A 26,862-nucleotide genomic window follows, 5' to 3' on the forward strand; every position below is an offset into this window, starting at 1 on the left:
TACAGACAGAAGGTCAGGTCATGGCTGAAAGACCAAAGAACAATTGGTTCTTTGCTGCTCCAAATCATCCAGGGAATAAGAAGCTACGACTTTCTGAAACTGTCTGTTCAGTGCAGAACAGTTACAAAGAGTACCTACACGATCTCCTCAGTCTGTCCCAGGAAACACGGAAGCAGGCAAAGTCCCCTGACCCTCCACAGGCTTACCCCTTAACCACTGTACCGCCCCCACCAAAGGCGCATCTCTGTCTACACCGCATCACTAAAAACATTGGGAAACAATATTTCAGACATCCGGAAAGAGTGGCAAAGGAAAACCGTTCCCTGCAACTTCAGCCTTTAGGAAGATGACAGTGTGCTGAAGACAGACACTGGAGATGCTTTTAAACTCAGCTATCATTTCCCAATGGTCCTCTCCTTGTTAGCTTACCATATTTGTTTTTTATCACTAAAACAGAACAATATAAATTTAAATCATTCCCAAACTCTTTGCTTCTGTGTTCTATTAGTTGAAAATATACTTCTAGAGTGCTGTATAATAACTCAAAAGATATTTAATATGTTACAGGGTGTGCCAATATAGCTCTAAAAACCTGCGGGCATCAAAAAGAGGAAAGTGCTCCGTTGTTTCAGTAGTCCCAGGCTTTCATGCCTTGGTAGGAAGAACTTCCATCCCACTATCAGGCACGCCCCCAGCTGGATGAAATGAAGCCTGAACAGGCTAGTATTAAGATCTCCAAAGTCTGCATATAGTGAAATCAAAACTACTTTTATTCTGGTTGTCTGGGCTTCATTTTAGCACTAAGGGTTTCAGCCAGGATTTGAATTTTTTTTTTTTTGCAGCAAACTTCATTAGCACTTTCTTATTTAATCCTTTCCCCAATTGCCTTTATGTCATTTGTCATCAACAGCTGATGGGCTAAAAGGGAAAATATGTTGAAAATATGATAGAAAGCCTTCATTAGAAATATGTTGCAAAATTATCTGGAGCAACTTACTTCTAAATTGTAAGGATATCTCTAAATTATTGATACTGATACCTCAGTCTTATTATTTTAATAGAATACACAATCTGCTTTTCTTGGCTATAAGGAATGCAAACCTTCAATGGCCTATAATGTAACATAAAAATAGAACATCAAAAGTCAATCTGCCATAACTTTCTCTTTAAAAGCCTTCCCCGGAGTCAATTAAAATTGGAGTATCTACACACTCTCAACAGAGTTCTAACATAAAACATCTGTTCAGACTGAAATTGAAGCAAGTAGCATTTTCCCTAACATTTCTAATTCCACTGTATTTAGGCTTCCTGAGCAAACGTATTCATGGCTATCTTAGTTAAAACTGGTTCCATTCTGCCAGCAATCAATTTGATTGACATATTTACATATCAACTCATCTCATCTTACAAATTTTAAAGTTTTTCATTTAAAATTGGATGCAAGTTGGCATCTTTGAAGAACTTTATGTACGTATATTTTAGGTTCAAACTGTGCATTAGAACATTTTTTAAACTTTTCTAAGTAATAGATACATATCCAAATGTATATTTATGAACTGTCAAATTGGAATTTCATATGCAAGCAGTTGTATTCTCACCACTTCATGTCAGGCAACTATAAATGAAATTCTTTTAATAGTCTAAACTGGGTACTTACATTAGCTAGAAACAATACAAGAGAAACAAATAGCTAAGGGATAAAGCCACACCAACTCTGGAAAACGTGTCACTGATAGAATAGCTGTGCTTGTGTCTTTCCTTACCTCATCTTTAATTTCAAGATCCCTTTGAGATTTTGCTTTGTATTCTCTGTGCTCCTTCTCTGCCTCATCCTTCTCCATTTTCGTTTTATTCAACTGAAAACGCATTTCTCCACACACCTGTTAGAGCATAAAAACAGATCAATAGCCTCTGGAATCGGCAGAGCAATGCCGACAAATAGATCTTTTGGTGCCCCCTAGAGGACACACAGATAAAGTACAGCAAGACTTTTCTAAGAGTATTAAATATAGTGTAAGATTTGAAGGCAATACAAGGAATTACTGAGTTTAACATTCCAAATTATGACAATGAAAGGTTAAGCCAGTGAGATGGGCCAGCAGGTAATGATGCTTGCCACCTGCTTGAGTTCCTGAGTTCAACCCAGGGTCCCATGAGAAGGACAGAACCTACTCTTTTTCCTTCAAGTTGTCTTCGGACTTCCCTGAGTGCCATAGCACAGTGTGGACACACAGGAGCATGCACGTGCACACGTGAGTGCACACGTGAGTGCACACGCACACACGCACACACACACACACACAAACACACACTTGCACACACCAACACACCCTTGTGATCAAAAACAATAAAATAATGAAATGCATAATTAAGAAATTGAAGTAAATTTTCAGGATTCTTTCATATAAAGTAGTTTTAAATAGCCAAGCAGTGATAGTGCGTGCTTTTAATCCCAGCACTTAGGAGGCAGAAGCAGGCAAATCTCTGTGAGCTTGAGGCCAGTCTGGTCTACAAAGGGAGTTCCTGAGAAGTCCAGTCTCAAAGAACAAAAATGAACAAATGAATAAAAGCCCAAAAAGTCTTAAATAAATATTATGAACAAAAGACACTAACATCTAAAATTATACTAATATTGGTAATTAAAACAATTAAACTATGTTACTATTTACACATATAGTCAAACATTCTCTCTATAATATAAAATATTTTTATTTGTTTTCTTCACAGACAGGGTTTCTCTGTGTATCAATGACTGTCCTGGAACTTACTCTATAAACCAGGCAGGCCTTGAACTCAGAGATCCACCTGCTTCTGCCTCCTGAGTGCTGGAATTAAAATCGTGCGCCACGACCTGGCTACAAAATATTTCTTTAAAGACTTCATCTGTTGAGCTTTTAAGGAAACTTAAAAGGATTTTTCCTTGCTGATAAACTATATTACTGATGTTGAGATGTACAGCAGCAGAATTTACTGTTAACATTACAAATAGCATCAATCTTACTGTCATAGTACACAATACGACTTAAACACTATAGAGTAACTTCCAGTAAAAGCCATATATTGGCTTTAAGCACACTCTACAATTATAACTGTATATAAGAGGAAAACACACATTCAAATGAAGTAACTATGATATATTATTAGATAATTAATACATACAACACCTTTAAAATGTTGTGAAACATTATGTATGCAATTGGTTTTTTTTTTCCCTCTAATCCAGGTCACTGCACACAGAGAAACATACTTGAGAAACAGAATTATCAGTAAAGCTGAAGGAGTGTCGAGCCTTTGCTGAAACTGAGAACCCACAGAAAGCTGGGTTAGATTACAGCCCTTTCTGATATTCAAATGCAGTCTTTATGGTCATATGGCATCTAATTCTTGCCTGTAAATTTTCAATTTGACATTTCTTCAAAAATGATGGTTTTAGAAGCTTCAGAAATTAGCTTCATCATTTTTGAAATTAAAATATAGCAAAGAATGAAATCTATATGTCTTCCTTTGCTCAAATAAAAAGCTCTTTAGAAACAACAGGAACAGGAAAGAATGACACACATGGACACTCATGTAAGCGTGTGCACACCACACACACATACACACACACACAATCAATCTTTAGTGCATGAAAATTGACTCTTCCATTCAAAAAATTATAAACTGAGGTCCCAGCTCAGTGGTGGTGGCGCACGCCTTTAATCCCTGCACTTGGAGGCAGAAGCAGGCATATCTCTGTGAGTTTGAGGTCAGCCTGGACCTACAGAGTGTGTTCCGCGACAACCAGGGCTGTTACACAGAGAAACCCTGTCTCAACACCCACTCCTGAAAAAAAAAATGAAAATGAAAAAATTCTAAACTGAAAATACTACATAAAATTGAAGAGTTACATTAAAATTTCTCCCCCATTCCAAACCGTTTGGCTTAAGTAGGTCGACTAGTCAAGCGGAAAAACTCAGAAAATTTCTAACATCAGAAAATCAGTCCCTCCACTGTGATAGCAATGATGTTTATCTAAGTGTGCTGCATGACAAATGTCTGAGTCTAATCTTCTAAGGCTCATTTGATTCTTCAATTTTACCTCTCACTTTCTGAGTCCTCACTGTTTACTTTATTCATCCACACACCTGAACTTCTAAGATGAGTCAAGGCATTATACTGAGCCAGAACCATCTCAGGCTTGGAAACTATTTCAAACTCATTTAGTCTAATACATCACTCTCTGGTGTTTGAGTCCTTGTGTACAGCTGTAGGGCCCAGAGTTCATCCGTTACCTCACGATGCTTCATCAAAGGTGTCTCCTGCAATGACCCACAAACCAGTGCCACGGGTTTCACCAGCAAACCCATTCCAATGCCCATTCCTCCACAGACCCCACCTCCACCCCGGTCTCCAGACAGACACAGAAGGTCTGCTAGCAAGCAGGAGCTTCTTAAATTCCTTCGTCAGCAAGCATGACTTTTAGAAATTGGAGAATTAGACCATGAAAAGAGAAATAGCTCTTATTGTAAGTTGTATATGTACAAATTAATGTATAAGCTAAAATATTTCTGATTAATTATAAAGTAACAATGAAATAAAATGTATCAAAACTTAAGAATATGTTATAAGGTTATAAGATTATCTGTGAATTTAGTGGTAGAGAAGGAGTTGATTTCATGTATATAATTATGTACGCCAATATTTGGTTTCTTACTAGACAAGTGATTTACATGAAACCCAGATAAACTAGCATTCTTAAGTCATTTAAAACCATTATACTTCATTGGAAGTATAATGCTGCAGTATTTTAATATATAACTTAAGCATTAACAAAATAAGAATTTATGCTAAATCTAAGGTTTAACTAAGTTTAATCTAAACTCTTGGTTTTAGAAGTAGATCTGAAAAAGAAATGAGAGGAAGCAATTTTTATATCAGACACCCCTTTCACGATGTCTTAAATAGTTATTGGGAAGACCAGCCTCGCACTATCTGCAGAAAAACAACCACTCCTAGTTACCTAACGCAGAAAAGCGAGCTTTGTTAAGGAGTCCACAATTAAGGCAATATAACTTCCATTCGCAAGTCTGTCTTTGCCAATTATTTGGTATAAATTATCCTTGAATTTTCAGTACCATGGAGGGGATGCTTGTGCTAATGTTTGTTGATAGACTCACAAAGTTGACCCTTATTAAATAACAAAACTTTTCTATTCCAAACTTTTTCCTGACCACACCAGGAGCTGTGGATATTAAGGAAAATGGTTTCAGAGTGGACGAGATGACTCAGACAGTATCTGAACGAGAGGAAGATCCCACAGTGGAGAGAAAACTGGCTCTGACTTCTACAGGAGTATCATGGCCATGGCATGTGTGTACCTACACGCACACACGCACGCACACAAACACACTAAATACATCTAAATAAAGCATTTTCAAAGAAAATATGTACTTAAGCAATTAATAAACCAGGCCTTGCTCAGACCTTTGAGACATCTGCTTCTTGAGAAGCAAGCCGGCTCTGAACGTCCTCCAGTTGGCTGACAGCCGAAACCTTCTCCCTAGTCACCGTTTCCACCTGGGCCTCCAGCTTGGCAATATTCTGAGATAGGATCAATATCTGTGAGGAAACAAAAAATACAGCCATGCTAATTGAAAAGTATTAAAAAGTCATTTCAATAGCTCAGTGTCCGCAAAGCTTCTGGGCTCTGTTATTTCTCTGTGGCCTGGATACGCCCACCTCTCTACTTCCTCAGCTCACCTCACCACCTCAAACGCCTCCTTCACTCCTGCACTCTAACTTATTGGGAAAGGTGTAAGATGATAAAGTCCAAAGGCTGGTTGAAACCCTAGACAGCAGGTAGGATACGCTATGGAACACACTGCGATGGGGAACCAGGCAACTCTTAGGTCCCTTCTCACATGGCCTTGAAACATTAGGAAAGATAATTTAAAGAGAGGAGATTCCCTCCCTCCAAATCAACACAGGGCTCTCTGCTGCCCTCTCTCTCAGGCCCCACTTATCCTCTCGTTATTTAGTGTTCCTCAGTCCTGTCAAGAACCAGATGTGCAATTATGTCCTGTCTTCCAGGAAGCCCTCAATGTCCCAGCACAGGTGACCTTCACGGCCCTGCTAATCAGCTGCTGTGCACAGGACACTTCCGTCCGCTCTCTGGACCTGCTTCCCTTCTCGCTGTCACTGTCCTGCTTAATACTCTGAGAGTTACCCTGGCATGTAATTCTGCAGCAACGTCCGCGTATGCACCTCACCCCCCTCCGCCTCCGCATACCACTGCTGTGGTACCTATTACACTGTTCCATTGTTTTCACCTGTCCCTTTGGTTTTGGTTTTTTGGGTTTTGTATTAGAAGTTCCTCAAGGGCATGTTCATTAAAAGGTACCAAATGCCCCATAAGTACGGATGAATAATTAGGAGGAGTGCTTTTCTGAGGGCGTCTGTAGGCAGTATCAGGTCTTATTCGTCTCTCCTCAGGACCAAAAATGCTTTCTAGTCCTTAGACTTCGTGGTTGTGCTCTGTTTGAGTGATTCCAACTTTTCTGTGCTAACCTCTAGGAGAACTGACACATCTAAGATGAAGGAATGCTACCCCAACCCAGAACAAGCATATGGGATATCGACTTCATCTGCTAGAGAAACAATGCTGCTTGAATTCTACCACAGTCCCTGACATGGACACATTGTTCTATAATTGAAATAAATAACTAAAATTTTCTCATACATATAAGAAGCTTATAAGAGGCGGGAGAGACGGCTCTGTGGTTTAGAGCACTGGCTGCTCTTCCAGAGGTCCTGAGCTCAATTCCCAGCACCCACATGGAGGTTCTTATCTATCTGTCACTCCATCTCCTGGGTTTCTGTGACACCTTCACACAAACATACATGCAGGCAAAACATCAACGAGCATAAAACAAAATACCCAAGCAAACAAAACCAAATAAGCCTAATTAAACTCATTGGTTCATACATGCAGAAACAATAGGCCAGTGGAACAAGAGACAGCAATGGGGATGGGACAATGAATATGATGGAAATATATTATATGCATGCATGGAAAATCCTGATGAAACCACTGTTGTACATAATTAATATATGGTAACAAAACTCTATTAAGATATCAATATTCAACAAAAGTTTTGGTAAATGAAGAGCATCACAGCAATAAAATGATGTCAGGTGTCTGCATTTGATTACATAAGTAGCAAACTTGACGCATGCAAACAACAAGCCCTGTAGATTCTTTGGTTTCGAATGATCAACAATTGAGTTTTCTAAAATCATGGAGAACTGAATACTTGGTTTAGTTATTTTCATGTTCCAAACATTAAAAGATTGTACAAAAACTTAATTTGCACATAGCTTTGCTAATACCAAACTGCAAAGTACCTTTGTGCATATTACAATGTGAACCAATAATTAAATGTCAAAGGAAATAACAGGAAATCAAGTATCAATTTAATTAATTTAAGAACTCAAATTCATGACTATCCATATCATAAACCTGTAATTATAGGTCTTCTGGAACCATACAACAATAGTAAATTTTAGTGACAAGCTATTAAAACTAATATATTACATATTTATGTGAAGATAAATCTGACTATTAAACATATTAAGGATGCTCAATGTTTCAAGTAAATCTGCAGATATTTATTTTGCTAATTGTAAATGCTGTCCATTTCTACAAGGCATACATCAAATCCCTCCCTTCCGTGGGACTCCCGCCCTCTACCACCCATCATTTAGGTCCTCTGCCCACTACCTGTCTGCTGCCTCCTGTCACCCACTTCCTGAGGCCTCCCCTCCTGTTGTCACACCTTCTTCTCCCCCACGCCCACCATCTGGAAGTCAGCATTACACTGCAGGAGCTTCTCCATCCACATCTGTTGCAGGGCCAGAAGCAACACAGACAGCTGCAACACGGCTGGATGTCCAAGGCACTGACATCAGGTAAGTTCTTTAAACTTTGACAGGGGCAAGGGAGAGACAAGGACACCTAGGCTGGGAAAGCTTGATAGAGATTTCTGCAAAGTGGTTTCCAGTACATTGAATATTGCATGAAGTGGTAGAAGAGATACAAGAAATTAAGGATTCAGGCAATGGGCTATTGTCGAGGGAACCAACTAAGAAAATGTGTGGGCTGTGGGGTGGGGGTGATCAAATAAACATATGATGAATGACAGACTGACAAACCAAAGGGGCTCAGAACAAACAAGGCCTATTACTGAAAGCAAGAGACAAACTCACAGCAGGTAATATTCATGGGAAATGATGCAGACATGGGCAGGTAGGCAGAGACACCTGTTCTCCTAGAGTTTCTCACACAAATGGAGGAGCGGGGAAGGAGGTGACTACCTACTGTTGGGAAACCAGGAGCACCTGTTTGTGCAGTAACTTTACCAACCTAATATTTACAGGTAATGATTAATTTGTCACTTTCCCTATTAGATTGTATTCCAAAGCTTGGTGCTAGGTGTGCGTGCGTGTTGTATATGTGTGTACTTGTTTGTTTGTGTGCAATGTACATGTATGTATGTAAATACATGTATATACATTCATATTGGGGTCAGAGGTCAGCCCTGGTATCTTTGTCATTCACTACCTACATTATTTTTTGAGATAGAATCTCTCACAGAACCTGGACTCACAGATTCTGCTCCCCAGGCTGGCCACCAAGCCCCAGGGATCCTTTTGTCCCCAACTCCCCAGCACCGAGTTTGTAGCACACACAGCCACGTCCAGCTTTATTATGTGGGTGCTGGGGATCAGGGATCCAAACGATCCTCATGCTCCTGCAGCCAGCGCTTCACCAACTAAGCCAGCTCCCCAGCTCCAGAAAGCAGGTTTAAAAAGGAAAATGTTTTCTTTCTGATGCCATAGCTACAACTGGATCAAATGACAATCCCTTCTATGCATCTATGAACACACTTATATATACAAGGATTATGCTATTTAAAAATATGAGGAAATTTCTTTCTCATTTTGTTTCAATAAATAACTCATTCAATATTTTGTGTTGGTAAGTTTTTATCCTGGGCATGTATTTCAGATCTGCTTGTGGAATTGTAAAAGGTCTAGAACAAAAGAGCAAAACCGCAAGGTCTTTTGCAGAAGTGGGGAGGGGATGGGGAGGAGGAGGCAACGACACAGTAAGGAGAGACAGGGACGCATGCTTGCTAGCTCTTAGCGCACATGGACACTCGTGAGTAAGATCCTGGAACCCGTGCCTGAGGCATCTCCGTGACAAGTACTGAAGCTGATTATGCAGACTTTCCTAGTGTTGCACACGTCTGTGCGCTTCAGTCCCTTTAGAGAAAGAACTGTATCAGATTTAGATGAATGGAAATTGGATTGGATTAATTTTCAGTTCCCCTGAAATGAGATTAAGAAAACTAAGCTACTTGCCCAAGTATTCTCTGTCTGTCTGCACTGACTCACGGGTACAATAAAGCTGCCCAGAAAGCCCACTGCTCATTCCCTAAAATAAAATGATAACAGGTACAGGCTCATTTTTATTCAATGTCCACCATACGACAGGAATTACGAGTTTCAAAGCAAAGCATCATGGCTTTTAGTCCCGTCAAGCACTTAGAGCGGTCATCACTCCCACGGGTTGGACAAAGTCCCAAAGAGGTCAAACTGGACTTTCTCCCCCAGCTTCTTCTTTGAAGCCGTTCTCCCTGCTGAGACCACCTGGGTGCCAGGACCTGGTGCTTCCTTACTCTTACATCTGTCTGTGTACTCAGGACCCGACCGGAGATCCAATGTGCCAAAGCTTACTTCCCTGTGCCAGCGTGCTGCACTTCTGCTGCCACCTTCACTCACGAAGTGCCCTCCAGGGAGAGACTCTGGTAGAAACGCACCTGGTATAACACCAAGCACAATCCGTTGCTCTTTTTCCCCCTCTTTTTTGAAATTCTCATCCAAGCATTTTAATATTGTAAGGCTGAGTCAAAGGGTTTCCACTAAACAACCACCTTCCCAAATAAAAATGCCCAGGTTGTGAGCAATAGCTGTGTGTGGGGGGGGACATTTTGAGGTGTGTGAATTTCGTTTATGCTGCATTTATTTAACTCTGTGAAGGTGCGATTCTTTGCTTATCTAAAACACCTGATGGTTCTAATGAAGCGCTGAACAGCCAATAGCGAGGCAGGAGCAAGGACAACTGGGGCGGGCTGGCAGGCGGAGAGGATAAGTACAAGAAACAAGAAGAAGAGGACATCAGAGGCCAGCCACCCAGCAAGCCACGAACAAAAAGTAGAAAAAGATAAGAGCCCAGAGGCAAAAGGTAATCTGGATAATTTAAATTTAAAAAATGGCAAAAAATAAGCTAAGCTAAGGCCTGGCATTCATAACTAAGAATAAGCTTCTGTGGATGTGATACATTTGGAAGCTAGGTGGTGGGTCCCTCATAAATTCAAAAAAGTAAAAGATCACACAATGTGTGTGTGTGTGTGTGTGTGTGTGTGTGTGTGTGTGATTCTATTTTCTCTCTCTCACACACACACACAAACGATAGCCAATTCAAAGCTACACCTCCCTCCATACCTTCCTCAGTCACTAGGATTCTAAATCCTGCCTATTCTTTGTACCTCAGCTAATACTGCCGTTGCCCCGAGAACTCACATGATCACTTGCAGATGGATCAGTTCCGACCCTCTCCCTTAGTCCTGCCTTTCCAATGCCATGGTGCCCTCTTTCCCTTCCTTGTACATTATCCATACTTCATTCAAAACTACCTATTTGAGCAGGTGCTAATGTGCCAACAATGAGGATACTGGTTTATACATGCAGGGACTCACAGAAAGAGAAGGCAACAATCCCACAAGAATTTGCAATCAACTCAATTATGGGAACCCATAGAGCAGAACCTAGTTTTGCTTTGGGAGGCTCTGATGGAGGCTGTTCCAAGAACTTTGAAGGATCACACAGAACAAAGAAGGACTTCTCTGGATAAGAGACGAAGCCCACTCAAACCTTGCAAAAAACAGGCAGTGATGACACACACCTTTAATCCCAGCACTCGGGAGGCAGAGGCAGGTGGATCTCTGTGAGTTCAAGACTACCTATTCTACAGAGCAAGTTCCAGAACAGCCAAGACTACACAGAAAAATGCTGCCATGAAAACCCAAAACAAACAAAAGCAAAAAAACAAACAGGGCAAACTGGTCCTGAAAGATCGGGGAAGCGCAAGGATGTCAGTGTGGTAGGGACACGAGGGGAAAAGTGAAGGGGGATGAGGCTGAAGAGACAGGAAAAATGGTGGAGAGACTTTAGGTTTTGCTTTAGGTTTATCTGAGACTGCAGGGAGACGAGAAGGCTTTTAAAGCACGAAATCATCCCTGCTGGGGTTTAAAGAACAAGATAGGGAGCTGAGGTTGGTGGCAATGACACCACAGGGGCTAGAAGTGCCTGCCAACGAGGGTAAGAGAACAGCAGGGTAGGGAGAGGGCAGTCAAAGCGATGGGATGGGCTTCTTTAACTTGGTGGCAATGAGGGGAAGGCAGGGAGAGCAGCCAAGGGTGATAAGGTCCCTGTCTGGGACAACATGATGAACTGTTTCTACTGGGAGAAGCAGAAAAAGGAAAGGAGGGTCAGGAGCTCAGTGGAAAATTAAGGCTTTAGGAACCGATACATCGATGAATCAAAGGCAGAGCAGTTCCCAGTTATCTAAATCTACACCTGTTAAGGTCTATAAACCTTTCTGGATGGGTCTTCTCATGTTTTAGAGGCACACATCATCAACTCTCAAATCAAGGATATGGGTTCAAAGAAAATGCCCCAAAAGTACCTTGCAAGAAAAGAGAAACTAAAAATCTTAAAAGGAAGTACAGCACAAGGTGGGGGAGGAAGCAGCCAGTGATGACATACTGTGAATCCAGCGGCTACCTCCCAGTGATCTCCTGAATCCAAGATGTCACCCCGCCGTGCCAAACCTAACCCCAACATGACCTCCTGGCATATACTCTACTTCTACTCCAATTTATCAACAGGGTGATTTTCCTCAGATATTCATATCATGGCAACACCGTCCGATATATAAAGCCTTCTGTGACTTAATGTCACATCTGAATGAAATTTCTAATAATCATGTAGACTTTAAGAGCATGGGTGATTTATTCCCCCGTATACTTCTCCACACTTCACCCTCCACTATTCTTCCCGGGTCCCTCTGCTCCACCACCTGCTGGTTCTAAACTCCGATCACGCACAGAGCGTCAGCTCCTAAGGGCTTGTGTTTTTCCTGGACATGACACCTCCTCCTCCTGAACTCAATCAGCCCCCTGCCTATCCCTTCACCTTTCTCAGCCTCACTTCAAAATCCTCCTGACAAGAAGCCTTTTGTGACTGTCTAGGCTTGAGAGATTTGATCATTTATGAACATATCTGCTTAGTAGCCACCTTTCCCTAAAGTCTGTACTTTTAAGGGACAGCAGCCTTAGTTGCATGACTTCATCCTCAGGGTCTCCAATTCATCTGCCAGAGCCGAAAGAGGTAGAAAGGGTTGCATGGGGATTGCAGAAAGCAGCAGGAGGGCTGGATGAGGACTCGGGTGTACATGCCCCCACTGCCAGGAACTCTGCTGCCCTCCCAGTCAGGACAGACTGAAACTATGAGCAAAGCCAGCCCTTCCCTCCCCCTACACTCCACCCCTCAGATGCAATCCCTTGGGCCCTGGGAAAGTGTCTAGCACGGTACCTTTGACTCTGCATCCTCTCTCTCCTTGGCTACTTCTTTCCTTATCATCTCCTTCTCAAAAGCCCGTTTCTCTTGCTGAGCGGCAAGCTCCTTTTCCAGTCTTTCTGTCTGCCTCTCCAGCTCACTCTTCAGCTGCTCACACTGGATCAGAGCCTGGCAGACAGGGAATGAGAAGGGCATCAGGAGTGAGAAAGCACCAGCGAGCAGTCAGACAAGTACACGTTCTTCTATCTAAGACAGTTCAGACCCACTCGACAGCCCACCACCACGGACTGTCATGGCAGATGCCACCCGACGTCCCACTTGCTCACAGGTTTCCACGGCACAGTTGAGGATTCAGGACTAGCCAGGTGGAGAGCTCTGCTGGCCCTGATGGTGGCCACAGGGCAATCAGAATCTGAAAATGAGCTCAGAAAGGCCAAGCGCCTTGCTATGTGTCCTTCTGTGGTGCTAGTGCTTCATGGAAAACATACTAAAATCTCATTTCCTTGTCATTCAAAGTATTTTCATTCTTTAAATGACACATAGAAAATTTAAAGTAGATGTTGAAAACTACATTTTATTATATGCAGGCATCTATTAACACTATTTAGTAAAGCTTCCTTAATATAACTAAGAATTAGTTCACTCCCCTTAAACACAGCTTACTGCCTGCTGTTATCAGGATGGACATCTTGCAGCAACAGTAAAAGTTCATAACTGAAAAAAAAGTCACAATTTTCCTTTGTTCAAAATTGCCCACAATGCTTTCCAGAAATAAAAACTCTCCTACTTCCTTTGGCCATTATCTATAATGGCCAACAATAAAATGGAACTTCAAATCACCATACGAAAACCCAACACAGTTCTGCTGCTCTGGTGTCTGTCTTCTGAGCATTGTTTACGTCTCTGGCGCCGACAGCACCAGCCACAGAGAGCCCAGGTTGTAGAAGTTGGATGGTCACAGACGTTGACAATGGAGATGGAAATGGTCTCAAGGCACGCTGTTAGGCTTTCTGTATAGTTATACTGCTCTTTGCTAAAGGCTAACTCTAGACTGAGAATATCTAGGATCTGTGAACTGTCCTCCCTTCATCTAGAAGACATTCACCTTCAGGTCTTTATTTTGGACGTGTCTGCTATCCTAAAGTATGACAGCCAATTTCACACGTGTCTGGTTAACCAAAACAAACACAATTCTGAGTTAGACAACAACAGAGTTAGTCCCAAGCTAAAGACTAGAAGAATGCCTCAGAAAATAAATTTAAAGCTGATTATAAAAAAATGAAAAGCATATTTTTCATAACTAAATCCCTTGGAGGATAAAATACTAGGAAATACTGAATTCTGTGCTTCAAAATACAATTATCAGTGACAATTACTCTCCATTAATCTAGTGACAACAAACGACAAAGCTGCAACTTTTCCTGTCGTAATGAAAACTACCGGTAGAAGAAATAAAACCAATATATCCGAAGAAATTTCCAAATGGACAACAACTTAGGCTGAGAACACCCGAGAAAGCAGCCCAACACAGATGGCAGGAGTGGAAGGAAGAATCCAGTCAGCACAGAACAGGAGGAGAGGTCAAGGCACAGGCTGGTTCGGTGGAAAACACAGAATGTGGCTGTAAGTCACATGAGCACACCGTGCTGACCGCTGCTGGTGGACGGCCTTCTGCCAGCCACCAGCAAGGGAGTGGTGGGGACAAGAGAGTGGTGGGAACAAGAGGAGCACTGAGTAAACCTTAGGTTACAAACCAGTTATGACATCATTGGGTATGTAATCAATAGTCAAACATTTTAAATAGCTTTCACTTTTATTTACTTTTAATTTATTGTGACATTTATACCTGGTTATAATGAGAAAAGCAGTGGACTTAGTAACACTTGGAAATAAAAAAATTAGTAATGTGTGTGTGTACATGTATGTAGTGAACATATATATGTGCACGTAGAAGCCAGAGTACTCCTCAACTTCTTCTCTACCTTAACTTTAGAGACAGGGTTTCCCACTGAACCTGCAGCTCACCAATCAGACTGGTTGGCTGTCATGCCCTAGAGATGCCCGTCTCCCCTTCCCCACACAACGCCAACCTCTGCCCCAGTACTGAGAGTACAGGAGCACACACCTATCTGGCTTTTGATCTGGGCATCAGAATGCAAAGTCTGGTCTTAATGCTTGAGCAGCAATCGCTTTACCCTCTGGTCAGGGAGTTTGGAGCCCCTAAGATGCAAAACTGTCTCTTTTTCCATTGGACCTCACCTGTGGCTGAGGGGTTCCTAAACCCGATACTTAACCCCAACACTTACAAAACTATTGCAGAATGCTAGTCCTTGTAATTCAAGGGCTACCATTTATTTCTTTTCCAGGACCCCAGCTGACATCTCTCCATGAGGTAATTAAATCCTCAAAGCTATGTCACAACTGGGATGGCGTCTCCACGTGTGCCCTGCACTCATTTTCCCTGGGGTATCTGGGGAGATGGGTTCTCCTTTTCCTTACCTGGTAGAATTGGCTGCCAGCCTTGAGAATGGGGGGAATTGTGCGTTTCCACGCCAGCAAATTCAATTCAAGATTCTTCATTTGCAGCCAGCCATTTCATGCTGTCCCCATCAACACTCATTTCAAAACGTAATGTGTTGGACTCAGTATTTCTAATTCTAGTTTTAGTAAGCCAAAGGTAACTATTACTATCATAAAGGAGTCAAACATTTTCCAAAACAAAAATGATATCTATCAACTAAGGCTTTAAATCAGGAAACCTATTTAATGACATCTCTAATTCCCCTTCCCAACTGTTACGAATAGTTTCCTAGAAATTCCAGTGAAAAACTCATGAATAATAAATAAGATATTATGAGGATTTACTATTCACTGTTATTGGACATAAATTTTGAAACATGAATATGGATTTATTTTTATGAAACAAGACCATTAAATAAAAATGATTATCAACATAATTGAGCTCCTTACTTATGAATAGAACAATATATTGCTTTGAATTTATAAATAACTTGTTTACCAGAAATACGTCCATAAATCTACACTGAGACTATTCACAGGCATGCACCAGCAACCATGTTCTGAGAAAAGCATCATTATGTAATTTCACACTTACATAAGCCTAGATGTTATAGGTCATATGACTACCTGATGCAATCAAGAAACACTCTAAACATGGAATGCATAAAGTTACTGCTGGTGCAATACTACACACTGCTTCACAGTGAGATACATACGTATATGTATATGGGTTACATAGTCAAATAACGACAATAGAGCAAATATATAAACTAATAACAGTTGTTTTTATTACTGATGCCTACATATCCTATATAACTGTATATGCCACATTTTAATGCAACAGTAAGCTCACTTATTCCAGTACCACCACAAAAATACCTGTTAATACTACCATTTCAGTAGACAGGAATTCTGTCACCTCCCTTAACATCTTCCGGGGCTTCTGTCCTGTGTGTCTGTCTTTGTCTAAAGGCACTGGCAGCTTGGTTTTGTTCTGAGCAGACGCCGTGCTGCGAGGAGGGCGTTACTTCCATCCCCGTAGCTGGAGCCCAGTGCTCACTGCTTTTCTGATAAGTTTTTCCACTCCAAGTGTCCCAGGCTTTTTTGAGGGGGCCACCAACCAGCTCCCAAATCATGACACGGAGACTTACTATTAGGTTTGAATGCTCTGTCTAGCTTTGGCAGGCTTCTGACTCATTCTTTTAACTTAAATTAATCTGTTTCTCTTCATCCACCTTCTACCTTTGGGCTTACTACCTTTCTCACTTCTCTGTGTGTCTTCTTTTCTGCTGTCTCTGTGTCTTGCTGGCTGACATCTCTCTCGTTCTCTCTTCCTTCTCCTTCTCTCTCGAGCCTAGATTTCTCCTCCTATTTAGTCTCTCTGTCTGACAGCCCCACCCATCCTTTCTCTGCCTAGCTATTGGGCATTCAGCTTTTTATTAGACCTCAGGTGCCTTAGGCAGGCAAGGTGAAACAGATGCAGCTCATCTTTGAATAATTAAACACAAATGCAGCATAAACAAAAGTAACACACCTTTACATAGTTAAAGTAATCTGCACATAAACAAATGTACCACATCTTTACATAGTTAAACAAATATTCCACAACATCCAAGTTTCTTATTTCTGCTTTTTTGATTCTACCACAATCCAAGACACAAAATAATGGAGAAATTTAAAACAAACAAACTAACACTTATTTATTTAACCTACTATATTGACATTTTTTTAAAGAAAACCTTCTTTAGTGGGTTATCTTACTTCTGCTGTGCTCGGTCCATTTCCCTAAGCCTGTGCCTCTGCACAGCACTCAGCCGCTGCACTGTGAGGACAGTCAGCCAGGCTGGAGGCCCGTGAACTTTTACAGCTGCTTCTTGGAGTTTCATCAGTCCCGTACTACAAACCCTTTGTCATTCACATTTCTTTTTAAGAACTATCTCCGGTTGCAATAATTTACACTTTCCAGTAAAGCTTTTCACTGAGCGCTTGCTCTGCATTAGAGACTTTCTAAGTGGCTGGCACAGCCTCATTCCATTATCCCCAGTATGAAATTTTAAGTGGTTCTTAGCACTTGGGTGTTTTCAAACATGAAAGAATTTGCCCAGATCACACATCTATAAAGTGGAAGAGTAGAGATTTGATGGATTGTAGTTTCACACCATTACCTGAAAATGACATTGTGGTCTTCTTATCAGATACTTGTTTTCTTATAAACACTATGGGTATTTTCAGTCACCACAACCATAAACAGTGCAGTAAAATCTTTTACCTGGCATGCAATACAAATAACTTCCACTAGATGGCAACAAACACCAAGACACTAAGAAACACATTAACTTCTGCTTTGTATTAAAAAGTAGTTCTAAACTGAAAACACCCATGCTCACTATCTTTTAAGACTCCCCGAAGAAAAATTCCTATGTCTTATCAGAACTTTAGGTAAAAGCTCCTAGACATTCACCACATCACGTCAACCAGCCTTTGCCTCCATTCCTGTCACTTGAGTGAAAATGTGGATTCACAGTATGTGAAGCCTCAGTGCGCCTTCTCCCCCCTCCTTCCTTATTCTTCTCTTGTACCAGACACCCTGACTGCAGTTTCCCTGCCCTCCACTCTTCCCAGTTCTCCCTCTCTCCTGACCACCCCCCCCCACACACACACACACTGATCCACTCCTCTTCTGGCTCCCTTCAGAGAGGACAGGTACAACAAGACTAGGAGGCATGAACCCTCATATCAAGGCTGGTGAGGCAACCTAGCAGGAGGAAAAAAATCCCAGGAGCAGGGAAAAGAGTCAGAGACATGCCATTCCCACTGTAGGAGTCCCACAGAAACATCAGGCTAACAACCATAATATATATGCGGGAGACCTAGAGCAAACCAATCATGGCTCCAAAATTGCTGCTTCAGTGTTTTCGGCCCTGTTTAGTTGATTCTGTGGGCCGTGTTCTCCTGGTGTCCTTGATTCCTCTGGCTCCTACAATTTTTCCTCCCCCACTTCCACGAGATTCCCAAAGCTCCAAGGGTAGAGACCTGACGAAAATCTCCAATTCTGGCTCTCTCCCTGCCTCATGTTTGTTGTGGGCCTCTGCATCTGCCCCATTAGCTGCCAGAGGTAATGTTGACAATTGGGCTAGCTCATTCTTAACCATTATATTTCAAAAGACATTAATTACTTAATATCACATTTATAGCTAAAATTACTAATTTCTCTTCATTGCAATGAATATCCAAATGGCACGTGAGAAACCCAGGGCTAGACATAAGAGTCCTTCAGACAGCTAGAAAACGTCACCTCGACTTTATGTGACAACAGTGGGGGCAGAGAAGCAGAGATTAATTCAAACAAGAAGCCGCAGAGTTTGTACAAAGACTGCTACCTGAATTGAACCTCCTCTGACAAACGTGTTTGTCACATAGGAGCACAAAGCAACTGGTGCTGGCCCAGTGGACCCATGAAAATGCTGAGTCATAACTCACGTTCTTCAGTTGTTTGAGTATGGAGAGAGGTGACTCCAGGACAGTCGGAGAACAGCCAGACTGAAGGCTCTGAAAGGCCAGCTAGGGAATTAGTACATTTGATATGGGAGTTCCCTCAGTGGGAGTATTTACAGTTTGGAACACTAAGACAATGCAAAAGACAGGCTGGAAAAGGGAGATGCCCAAGAGAAAGCAATCAGGGGGCTACTGCCACAGTCTGCACACATGGCGGAAGGGCACAGAAAAACCACAGGGGTAGAGGAGGTGAAAGGTGGGCACAGCCGAACAGGGAACTCTGCAGAGAAACAGCATGGGAATGAGAAAGTCATGGTCGGGGTGGGGCAACGCTGGAGGGATTTTAAGGACTGCCGTCTAGGAAGAGGGATGGCATTACTCAACAAACAGTGGACAGAAGAGAAATGGGAGAGGAAAGCATGGCTGTGCGGAAGACACCAGCAGCGTAGGTCTAGGAGCAGCAAGAAAAGAAGCTCCAGGGAGCAGTGATGGGGGGTGGTGGGGAGCCTCAGGAAGGGGTGTTCAAGGACATGGGTGAAGGAGGAATGAAGCCCACCCAGGAGATCAGGCAGAGAAATGGGCATTAGAGAAGGAGATGATAAAGAAAGAAGTAACCAAGGAGAGAGAGGATGCACAGTCAAAGGTACCGTGCTAGACACTTTTCCACAGCCGTGGATTGCCTCTGAGGGGTGGAGTGTGTGCTGGCTTTGGCTCACAGTTTCAGTCTGTCCCGGCAGGGAGGGCAGCAGAGGTCCTGGAGTGGACACATGCCACGGAGGCTCCTTATATCATGATAGATGCATGGGGTCAGAAGTGGGGCCAGCCTGAAACATGCGGAGCCTGTCCACGGTGACCTGCCTCCACCAGTCACACTTCTTGTCCCCACAGTTTCACAGCTTCCTCAAACAAAGCCACCAGCTAGCAACCCAAGCTTTGAAATGCATGACCATAAAGGGGGCATTCCAGCTCAAACCAGAACAGGCAGTGGAGGCTTAACAAGGCACATTTGATGGCACTGCAGTGAGGAACAGTTCTCAGCTGAGACGAACTTGCCCAGTGAGAAAGTGTGAGTTTCATGAAGGGAAAAAGAAAGCCTTCCAGAAACTATGACTTGACTGAAAGCCAGGGCTAGAAGAGCGGACAGGGTCCTGTTTCTAGTCTGGGCATCGTAGTGGACTAGGTGCTTTTCAGTGAGAAACAGACGGGATGGATGGCAGATACAATGAGTGCCGTCTGAGGCCATAAAATTCATATTTAGGTGAGAAGGGAAGCCCCAGCTGGAAACAAGGAGAATGACAGTCAGAAGGAGAGGCGGAAGTGAAGGCCAGGAAGACGTGGAGTGAGCAAGGCTGGGCGTAGAGGACCAGGAGGAAAGGCTTGGGCTGGGGACTAGTTTCAGAATTTATGGTCTTAGTTTGTATGACACACAGAGAGAGAAAAGGATCAGGAGTTATGGGGACTGGCGTGGCTGCTGCTCCATATATTAAATGGATCTCGAAACCTTTATGAGCAATGGCTGGAGACGAAGAAAGAGAGGAAGGGTCAGAAGCTAAAGCTCCTCAGTGTCCAGGAACATCTAGAGTCAGTTTCCCCTGGGTAATGGTAGAGAAACTGTGACGAGTACAGTAAATCTCAGTCCTCCAGCAGAGGCCCTGGGGACAAAGGAAAAGTCAGGAGAGCTGGACTCTCGTGGTGTCCAGACCAGCTGAGTTTAGAAGAGAAGGAACATGTGAGGGAGTTGGGTCACAAGTGGATCCACTTGGAAAGGAAATCAGCGAAGAGTGAGGGTCAACCAGCCTGGGAATGTTACAGAGGGCCTAGAGGGAAATGGATAGGGAGTGGCTGTGATGGCCCTGGATACAGAATCAATTGGCTCTGAATTATCACATTTTCATAAAACACTGATGGAACTACATACTGAGTACCCCTTTCTTCAAGGTGTCTGGCTAGAGGTCCTTTCAAATTTCATATTCTTCATACGTTGCAGTATGTGTAGTTTGAATGTAACTGACCCCCATAGTCTTAATAGGACTGGCACTATTAGGCGGTGTGACTTTGTTGGAGGAAGTGTGTCACTGTGGGGGAGGGATTTAAGGTTTCTTATGCTCAGGATCAGTATTTCAGTCAAGTTCCTTTGCCTGCAAGATGTAGGACTCTTGGCTACTACTCCAGAACACGTCTGCCTGTGTGCCGCCTCGCTCCCTGTCATGATGATAATGGACTAAACCTTTGAAACTGTAAGTGAGCCACCCTAGCTAAGTGCTTTCATTTATAAGAGTTGCATGGTCATGGTATCTTCACAGTAAGAAAATCGTAAGACACAGTTCTGTATAGAATTTACTAGATGAGCACACATAAGCCAAAACCACAAATCTAAAATGTCAAGAATTAATCACTTCAAGTATAGCCAGTAACACATCAAAGGGAAATACAGAACAACTTTGATTAAAGTATGATCCTCAACCACAACAATCAACCAATAGTAACCTTCAGTTATTCAAAGTGTCTAGAACACTGGCCACTTAGTGTGAACTATTATTTTATTACTATGACCAGGTACAACTAATTCAGCTCACAATGAATCTAAGTTACATCAAAAGATGCTACTGGACACACACGTGTGATTAACACTGGCATATTTCGATGTACCAACAGTTCCTGCTTACACAGAGGAGAAACATTTGCCTTTAGTCAAACAGGAACACAGACACACAAGTGAGTCGGTGATGAGGCTGTTGCAAACCTGAAAGCACCCAGGAAGCAAGCAGATTAAGCACACCAAGGCACTTCCCACATTGTGCTATGAGCTCTGAACAGCAATAGGACAGACATATTTGCAGAGGAATAAGAATTCTCCAAATAGAAAGTTTGCTTAATTTAGAGAAGTCAACAGTGGTGGACTGGCATCTGCTTTGTGTGGTTAGAATTAATTTAGTTATTAAAACAATCATAGAAACATACATGGGGAAACAGTGGCTGTGTATTGTACCCATTTCCAGCCATTAGACTTGCCTTGGTCTTTTCAAAGCTGGCCTCCTCGGTCATCTGCACAGCGTGCTTCACCTGTTTGTAGGCACTTGTCTCTCTCTGCTGCACTTCTGCCAAGCTGCTCCGCACAGAAACTAGCGCAGACATTAAGTCATCCCTCTCTCTGTCAGCACAAATAGAACACCCACATGAGAAGTGACCATGTGATCGTGTACTCAGAAGTCAGAAGAAAGGAAAGCATTCGTGTGTATCAGAAGAACTGCTACCGAGGGCCTGCCCAGCACAGATTACAGCGCAGCCCAGAGAATGGCCCTCTGTCCTCCCTCAGTGAGTGGCAGGCAGAGCGGCCTGAAAGGCTGAGCTGCTCATGGCGGGACCACAGCTGCATGGGACAATAGGCTTCTGTGGAAAGGGCTGGCACATGAGGGACCACCGTGCAGAGCTTCAGAAAGAGCAAATGACTGAGGAAAAGGAAGTGGAGGAGCTGGGGAAAGCAATGGAGTTCAGAAGACTGCACTGCACATCAAAGGCAGCCTCTCAACAAGGAGTCCAGGGAAAGATTTTCAGTTTCCGAAGAGGAACCAGGGTCTGCCTCCTTGGCAGGGCGGGATGCAGAGGCAGTGCCAGGACTGCTGCTCCTGCTTGCCTGAACAAATACAAACCCGTACTTCTGCATCTTTCTCATGGGCCTCATAGTTTTCCTTCCCTTCCAGTTAAATTCTCTCAGCTAGTTATGAACAAACCTGTAGTCCGTTCACTTGTTCTGTGCATTTCAGTGGGCAGGTGCTATGCGACCCTCAACCCTCCAGTTATACATATGACATTCAAGTTTAACAAAATCTTGGCCACTGGTTTTGATCCTGAGCAAGCTTCACCTATTCCTAAACAAGTTTCAGATGTACACAAAGATAAAGCTGCTTATTGGGGGCAGCATTAAGCAGAATACTAATTTTCACGCATGTAAAATAGTAGGATCCAGCTTCACAGGTTAAATAAACTCCAGATCAAATTCTCAGGATACTTTGGAACTTATCATTGTATAAAAAACTCCAGTAGAGGGGGCTGCAGAGACAGCTCAGGTAAGAGAATTTGCTCTTCTTGAGAACCTGGGTTCAGCAGCGCCATTAAGTGGCTCACAAAGCTGTGAGTTTAGTTCCTCCCTTGGGATCCAATGCCTTCTTCTACCCGCCACAGCCATCTGTGTGCATGTGGCACACATACAGACAAGCCGGCACATATATATGTAAAATAAAAATAAAATTAAAAAAAAATGACATGTTCAGTGAGCCAAAGAGAAAGATAAGGTGGTCTGTTTTCTACACATACAAAGCATAACGCAAAGCCTGCCGGACTGTACATATGCCGTCATGTGCATTGTCAAGAGGACCAGCTATGCAGCGCAGTACCCAAACCGCTAAAATCAAAGCTCACAGTTTGCTTGCACTGCCAGATTCCAAACTGTCAGAGGAAAAACAACTGGGATTAAAAAGAAAACCAAACATTAATTTAGAAGATTGCAAACACTGAGTCTGAATGCCCTTCTAAACTAACCAATAATTCCTTTTAACAAATCTCCCGAAGACAAGAATTTAAACTATTTGTGGTTATTTGGAAAACAGTCATATTTTAAGAAACATGGAGTGCTGAACACATTCATAAAAGCCCTTTTTATTAAAAAAATTGTTACAAACAGCATGAAATTCATAGAATTATGATGAGCTTTCCTTTAGAGCTTCCTGATTTGTTTGAAATTGATGAAAATTACTCAATTTTTATTCTACATGAAATAAAAAAAGTTAATTATTCTGATTGAATATTATGAAGCACAATAATTATATGGAAAGTGGAAGACTCAAAAGCAGATTAAATTATTCTAAAGTAAAAGATAAATTGAATGCAAGCAAAGTAGAATTTGTGCTTATCTGAGTCGCAAAAAATAAGTGAGATAAAAGGGGACTAGCTTCGTAGGACACACAATCCCAAAGAACTGTGATCCTAGAAGAAAAGTTTCCTGTATGGCTCACAATCTGAGAATCATGGGGTCGCCTCTCTTAAGTCTCTGAGAGCTACCGAGAAGCAGACGTTTTAACTCAGTGACACCCTTTATCTGCCCTGAAGCTACAGTATCACAAAGATAGTTCCCAACCCCGAAGAGAACGGCAAGCAGTTCAGTGTGTGGACAAGTTAGCAGATACCACAAGGCCAAGGTCTAACAGATCTGCTTCTCATGGGAGACATCTCTAATCCACTTAGTCTATTTGGGGGCATCCACTTATCAAGACTGGCATTTGTCATGTAATAGATGCTCAACAAAGTAAATGACAGAAAGAACAAATGTACAGGGCCTGCAAGGCAGCTTGCTGGGGAAATGCTTGCTGTAAATGAGGGCCAACAAGCCAGCTAGATCCCAAGGTCCTGCATGGTGAAAGGAATGAACCAACTCCCGAGTTCTCTGACTTTCACATGTGTGCCATGTGTGCTCCCACAAACATACGCACACACAGTACTTCAACGTAAAATTAAAAACTTAAAATCTTTAGAATACTTTAATCTGCTTTGGAGTCTACTACTTTTCCATATTAAATAAAACCAAAAAGCTCAATATGGAAATCCCCAACAGGAAGACTCCAGAAGTGACCCCAAGAGAAAGTTCCCACTGTCATAATATTGTGAGATTTAAATGGAAAAGGTCGTTTTTATTTAAACAGCAGAGTCAAAGTTAATTCTTCTAGTTCAAGATGTTTCAGAATGTAAATCCATCCACTCTTAATCTATGGAAAATCATTAAAGATGAACCCAAGCACAGCTGTTTCATTAATCATCTTTCAGAAGATGGCAAAACGAGTAACTGAACATCTGCAGAGACTGGCCTGACCAGCTCCAGCTTCCTCCCATGACCACTGGCAGCAAGGCAGAATCATCCCAGCCAGCAGCTTAGGACCCTACTCTTAGTTGCAGCTCGCCTCTGGCTGGGTTCCATCTCCGCTTCCTCATTGACCCAACAGCGGATACTCAGGAAACAAAGAGCTCCGGGTGGCAGCCCAGGCTCTCAATGGGAAGTGGTGCTTCCGCCACCCCATCTCCATCTGCCTGACACTTTCTTAGCTGATCTCCTGTTTCTCACCCCACACTTGCCTCTTGCATCTGACAAGACTACTGGTTATCTGTTCTTCAGAAATATGAAGTCACCACGGCAGGCAGCCAGGTGGACTACTGGGCAGTTGTACTCCTGCCCCTAAAGCTGTACTCAGAGGGCAAATCCAGCGCTAGGCTGAGGATGTTCTCACAGAGGGACAGACATATGTGACATCTTCCAAGGCAAAGTTCCACAAGCCCTTTAAAACAGCACATGGATGGCTTCAGGGACTCAGCCAGGGAGCATCCTAAGGAAATGGCTGACCACATGATGTTAAGCTCATACTATTCCACAGCCTGGTGTGAGCAGTTAGGGCAGAAAGACACCACCGGAACACAGCTGGAGGTCCTGAGCCCGAAAGGCCTGCACTAGCAGTCACTGGTGACCGTGGTACATTAGGAACCTCATGCAGCACTGAAAGCAGCAAAGACCCTGAGCGCCTTCAGCCATGAGAGCAAATACACAGGGCAGGGCTGCGTTAAGAGATATGTGTCAACTTTACCTTGAAATGCGGAATAACTAGGGAATGGCATCACCAATTTGAAGTATTTATAATAAGCATTAGTACTACTGATCTGAAAGGAAAGTCCAGAAAGCTGATGAAGCATTTCTTTGTTCCCGTTTCTGGAAAGCTCCCTGTTGCAGCCACTCAAAGCCAACTGGACAGAAGCCAGTCAAGGATCCCAAAATGGATCGAATCCCAGGCAGCACGAGGGGAAACATTTCTCAGAAAAAAAAAGTAACCAAGATTTCACCAGGATTTCTCTGACAATTCTGAACTACCACCTTGATGGTTACTGACATGTGATCACTAAGAAAAGGAATAGGAGAAGTAAATATTACTTTGACCTTCTTTCCAGCACAAAGCGGCCCAAGTGGAAGGCACTTCAGAAGAACTTAAATCAACTTAAGAATCACAACCAATATCAACAAATACTAAGTTACTCACTACAAATCCCTATATGCCCAATATAAAACATCACAAACATACGGCTGGTCTGGTCCCCAGGTTATGCCTCATCCCACTCTGGTCTGCCATGCAAGTCACCCCTGAATCACACGTCTGAGCAGTACTTGCTGGAGGGTGGAGTGAGTCAGCTGACAACCAGCTTCCTAAGGCCATATTTCAAAAAGGCCCCAGCAACCTCTTTGGATTTATCATATTTAAGGTCCAGTTTTTGAATTCTACCTAAAACCACGCAGTATGTACCAACTTCAAGTACACAAAGCTAGAAACCCAAACCTGATCCATGCTGGGTGCCTTCCAAAGTCAGTGTGACACTCAGTGGGCAACAGTGTGCAGTAGTAAGTTAGAAAGGTTAAAAGCCAGAGTAGGCAAACGGAGCTGTACAACCCCAAAACCCTAAAAAGAACAAAGCAGAGACCTTTCACCCTTTTCTGTTTCTAAAGCAGAACATGGAGCACACTGCTGACACGGCAGAAACGGGAGCTAGGCAGCCTGGCGCTTCCTTTCTGAGGCCGAGTCAAACTTAAGACAGTGACAAGTGTCTTAACTGGCAAGAACCTAATTACTAAATGAAAGCCAGATGCTCAACCACAGTAACCATTGTAGCCTCTGCTCCCCACTGTGAACACTGTGGCCCCTGCTCACCATTGTAAACATTGTGGCCATTTTATTTGTTGGGAAATTTTACTAAACTAGTTAAAACTACCTTTGAAAATCTACTTAATATAAAATATTTTTTATTTTCATTTTTTCTAACATATCCAAGTAAAATTAGTGACTAAAGACTATTTGAAACAAATCTAGAATTCTGGTCACCTTTTTACTTTAACCATTGCTAAACATCTGGTGTCTAGTCTTTCAAATCAATTTCTATGAACCTAGAGGAAATGTCTAATATTGTTTTTGACCTAACGACTTTACAATGGTGTTATCTTCAGTAGTTTTATTTATTTTGGAGTTAGTTTCACATTAGTTCACATGTATCCTCTATACTTCCTTATGTGTGTACGTGCAGATGCAAGTTTGTGTGAACTATGCATGTGAACAATTCTTAACTTCTCATATTTATTTACTT

General features: G+C 42.6%; 1 protein-coding gene across 6 annotated transcripts in view; it reads right to left on the bottom strand.

Moving 5' to 3' along the window:
- The window catches only part of Sdccag8 (SHH signaling and ciliogenesis regulator SDCCAG8), a 197,375-nt gene that overhangs the window by 140,400 nt on the left and 30,113 nt on the right, over positions 1–26,862 (bottom strand). For all 6 annotated transcript variants that reach the window (XR_007232499.3, XR_007232498.3, XR_007232497.3 and 3 more), the window contains exons 9-12: positions 21,709–21,847; positions 12,697–12,849; positions 5,464–5,598; positions 1,764–1,880 (exon numbers count right to left, since the gene is read on the bottom strand). Coding sequence is in view for 2 of the 6 variants with exons in the window: in XM_048436432.3 (XP_048292389.3) it covers positions 1,764–1,880; positions 5,464–5,598; positions 12,697–12,849; positions 21,709–21,847 (544 nt within the window). In the remaining 4 variants the exon portion in view is untranslated. The remainder of the gene's footprint in view (positions 1–1,763; positions 1,881–5,463; positions 5,599–12,696; positions 12,850–21,708; positions 21,848–26,862) is intronic.

Source organism: Myodes glareolus, chromosome 5 (assembly GCF_982192425.1).
Source record: "Myodes glareolus chromosome 5, mMyoGla1.1, whole genome shotgun sequence".
Lineage (NCBI taxonomy): Eukaryota > Metazoa > Chordata > Mammalia > Rodentia > Cricetidae > Myodes > Myodes glareolus.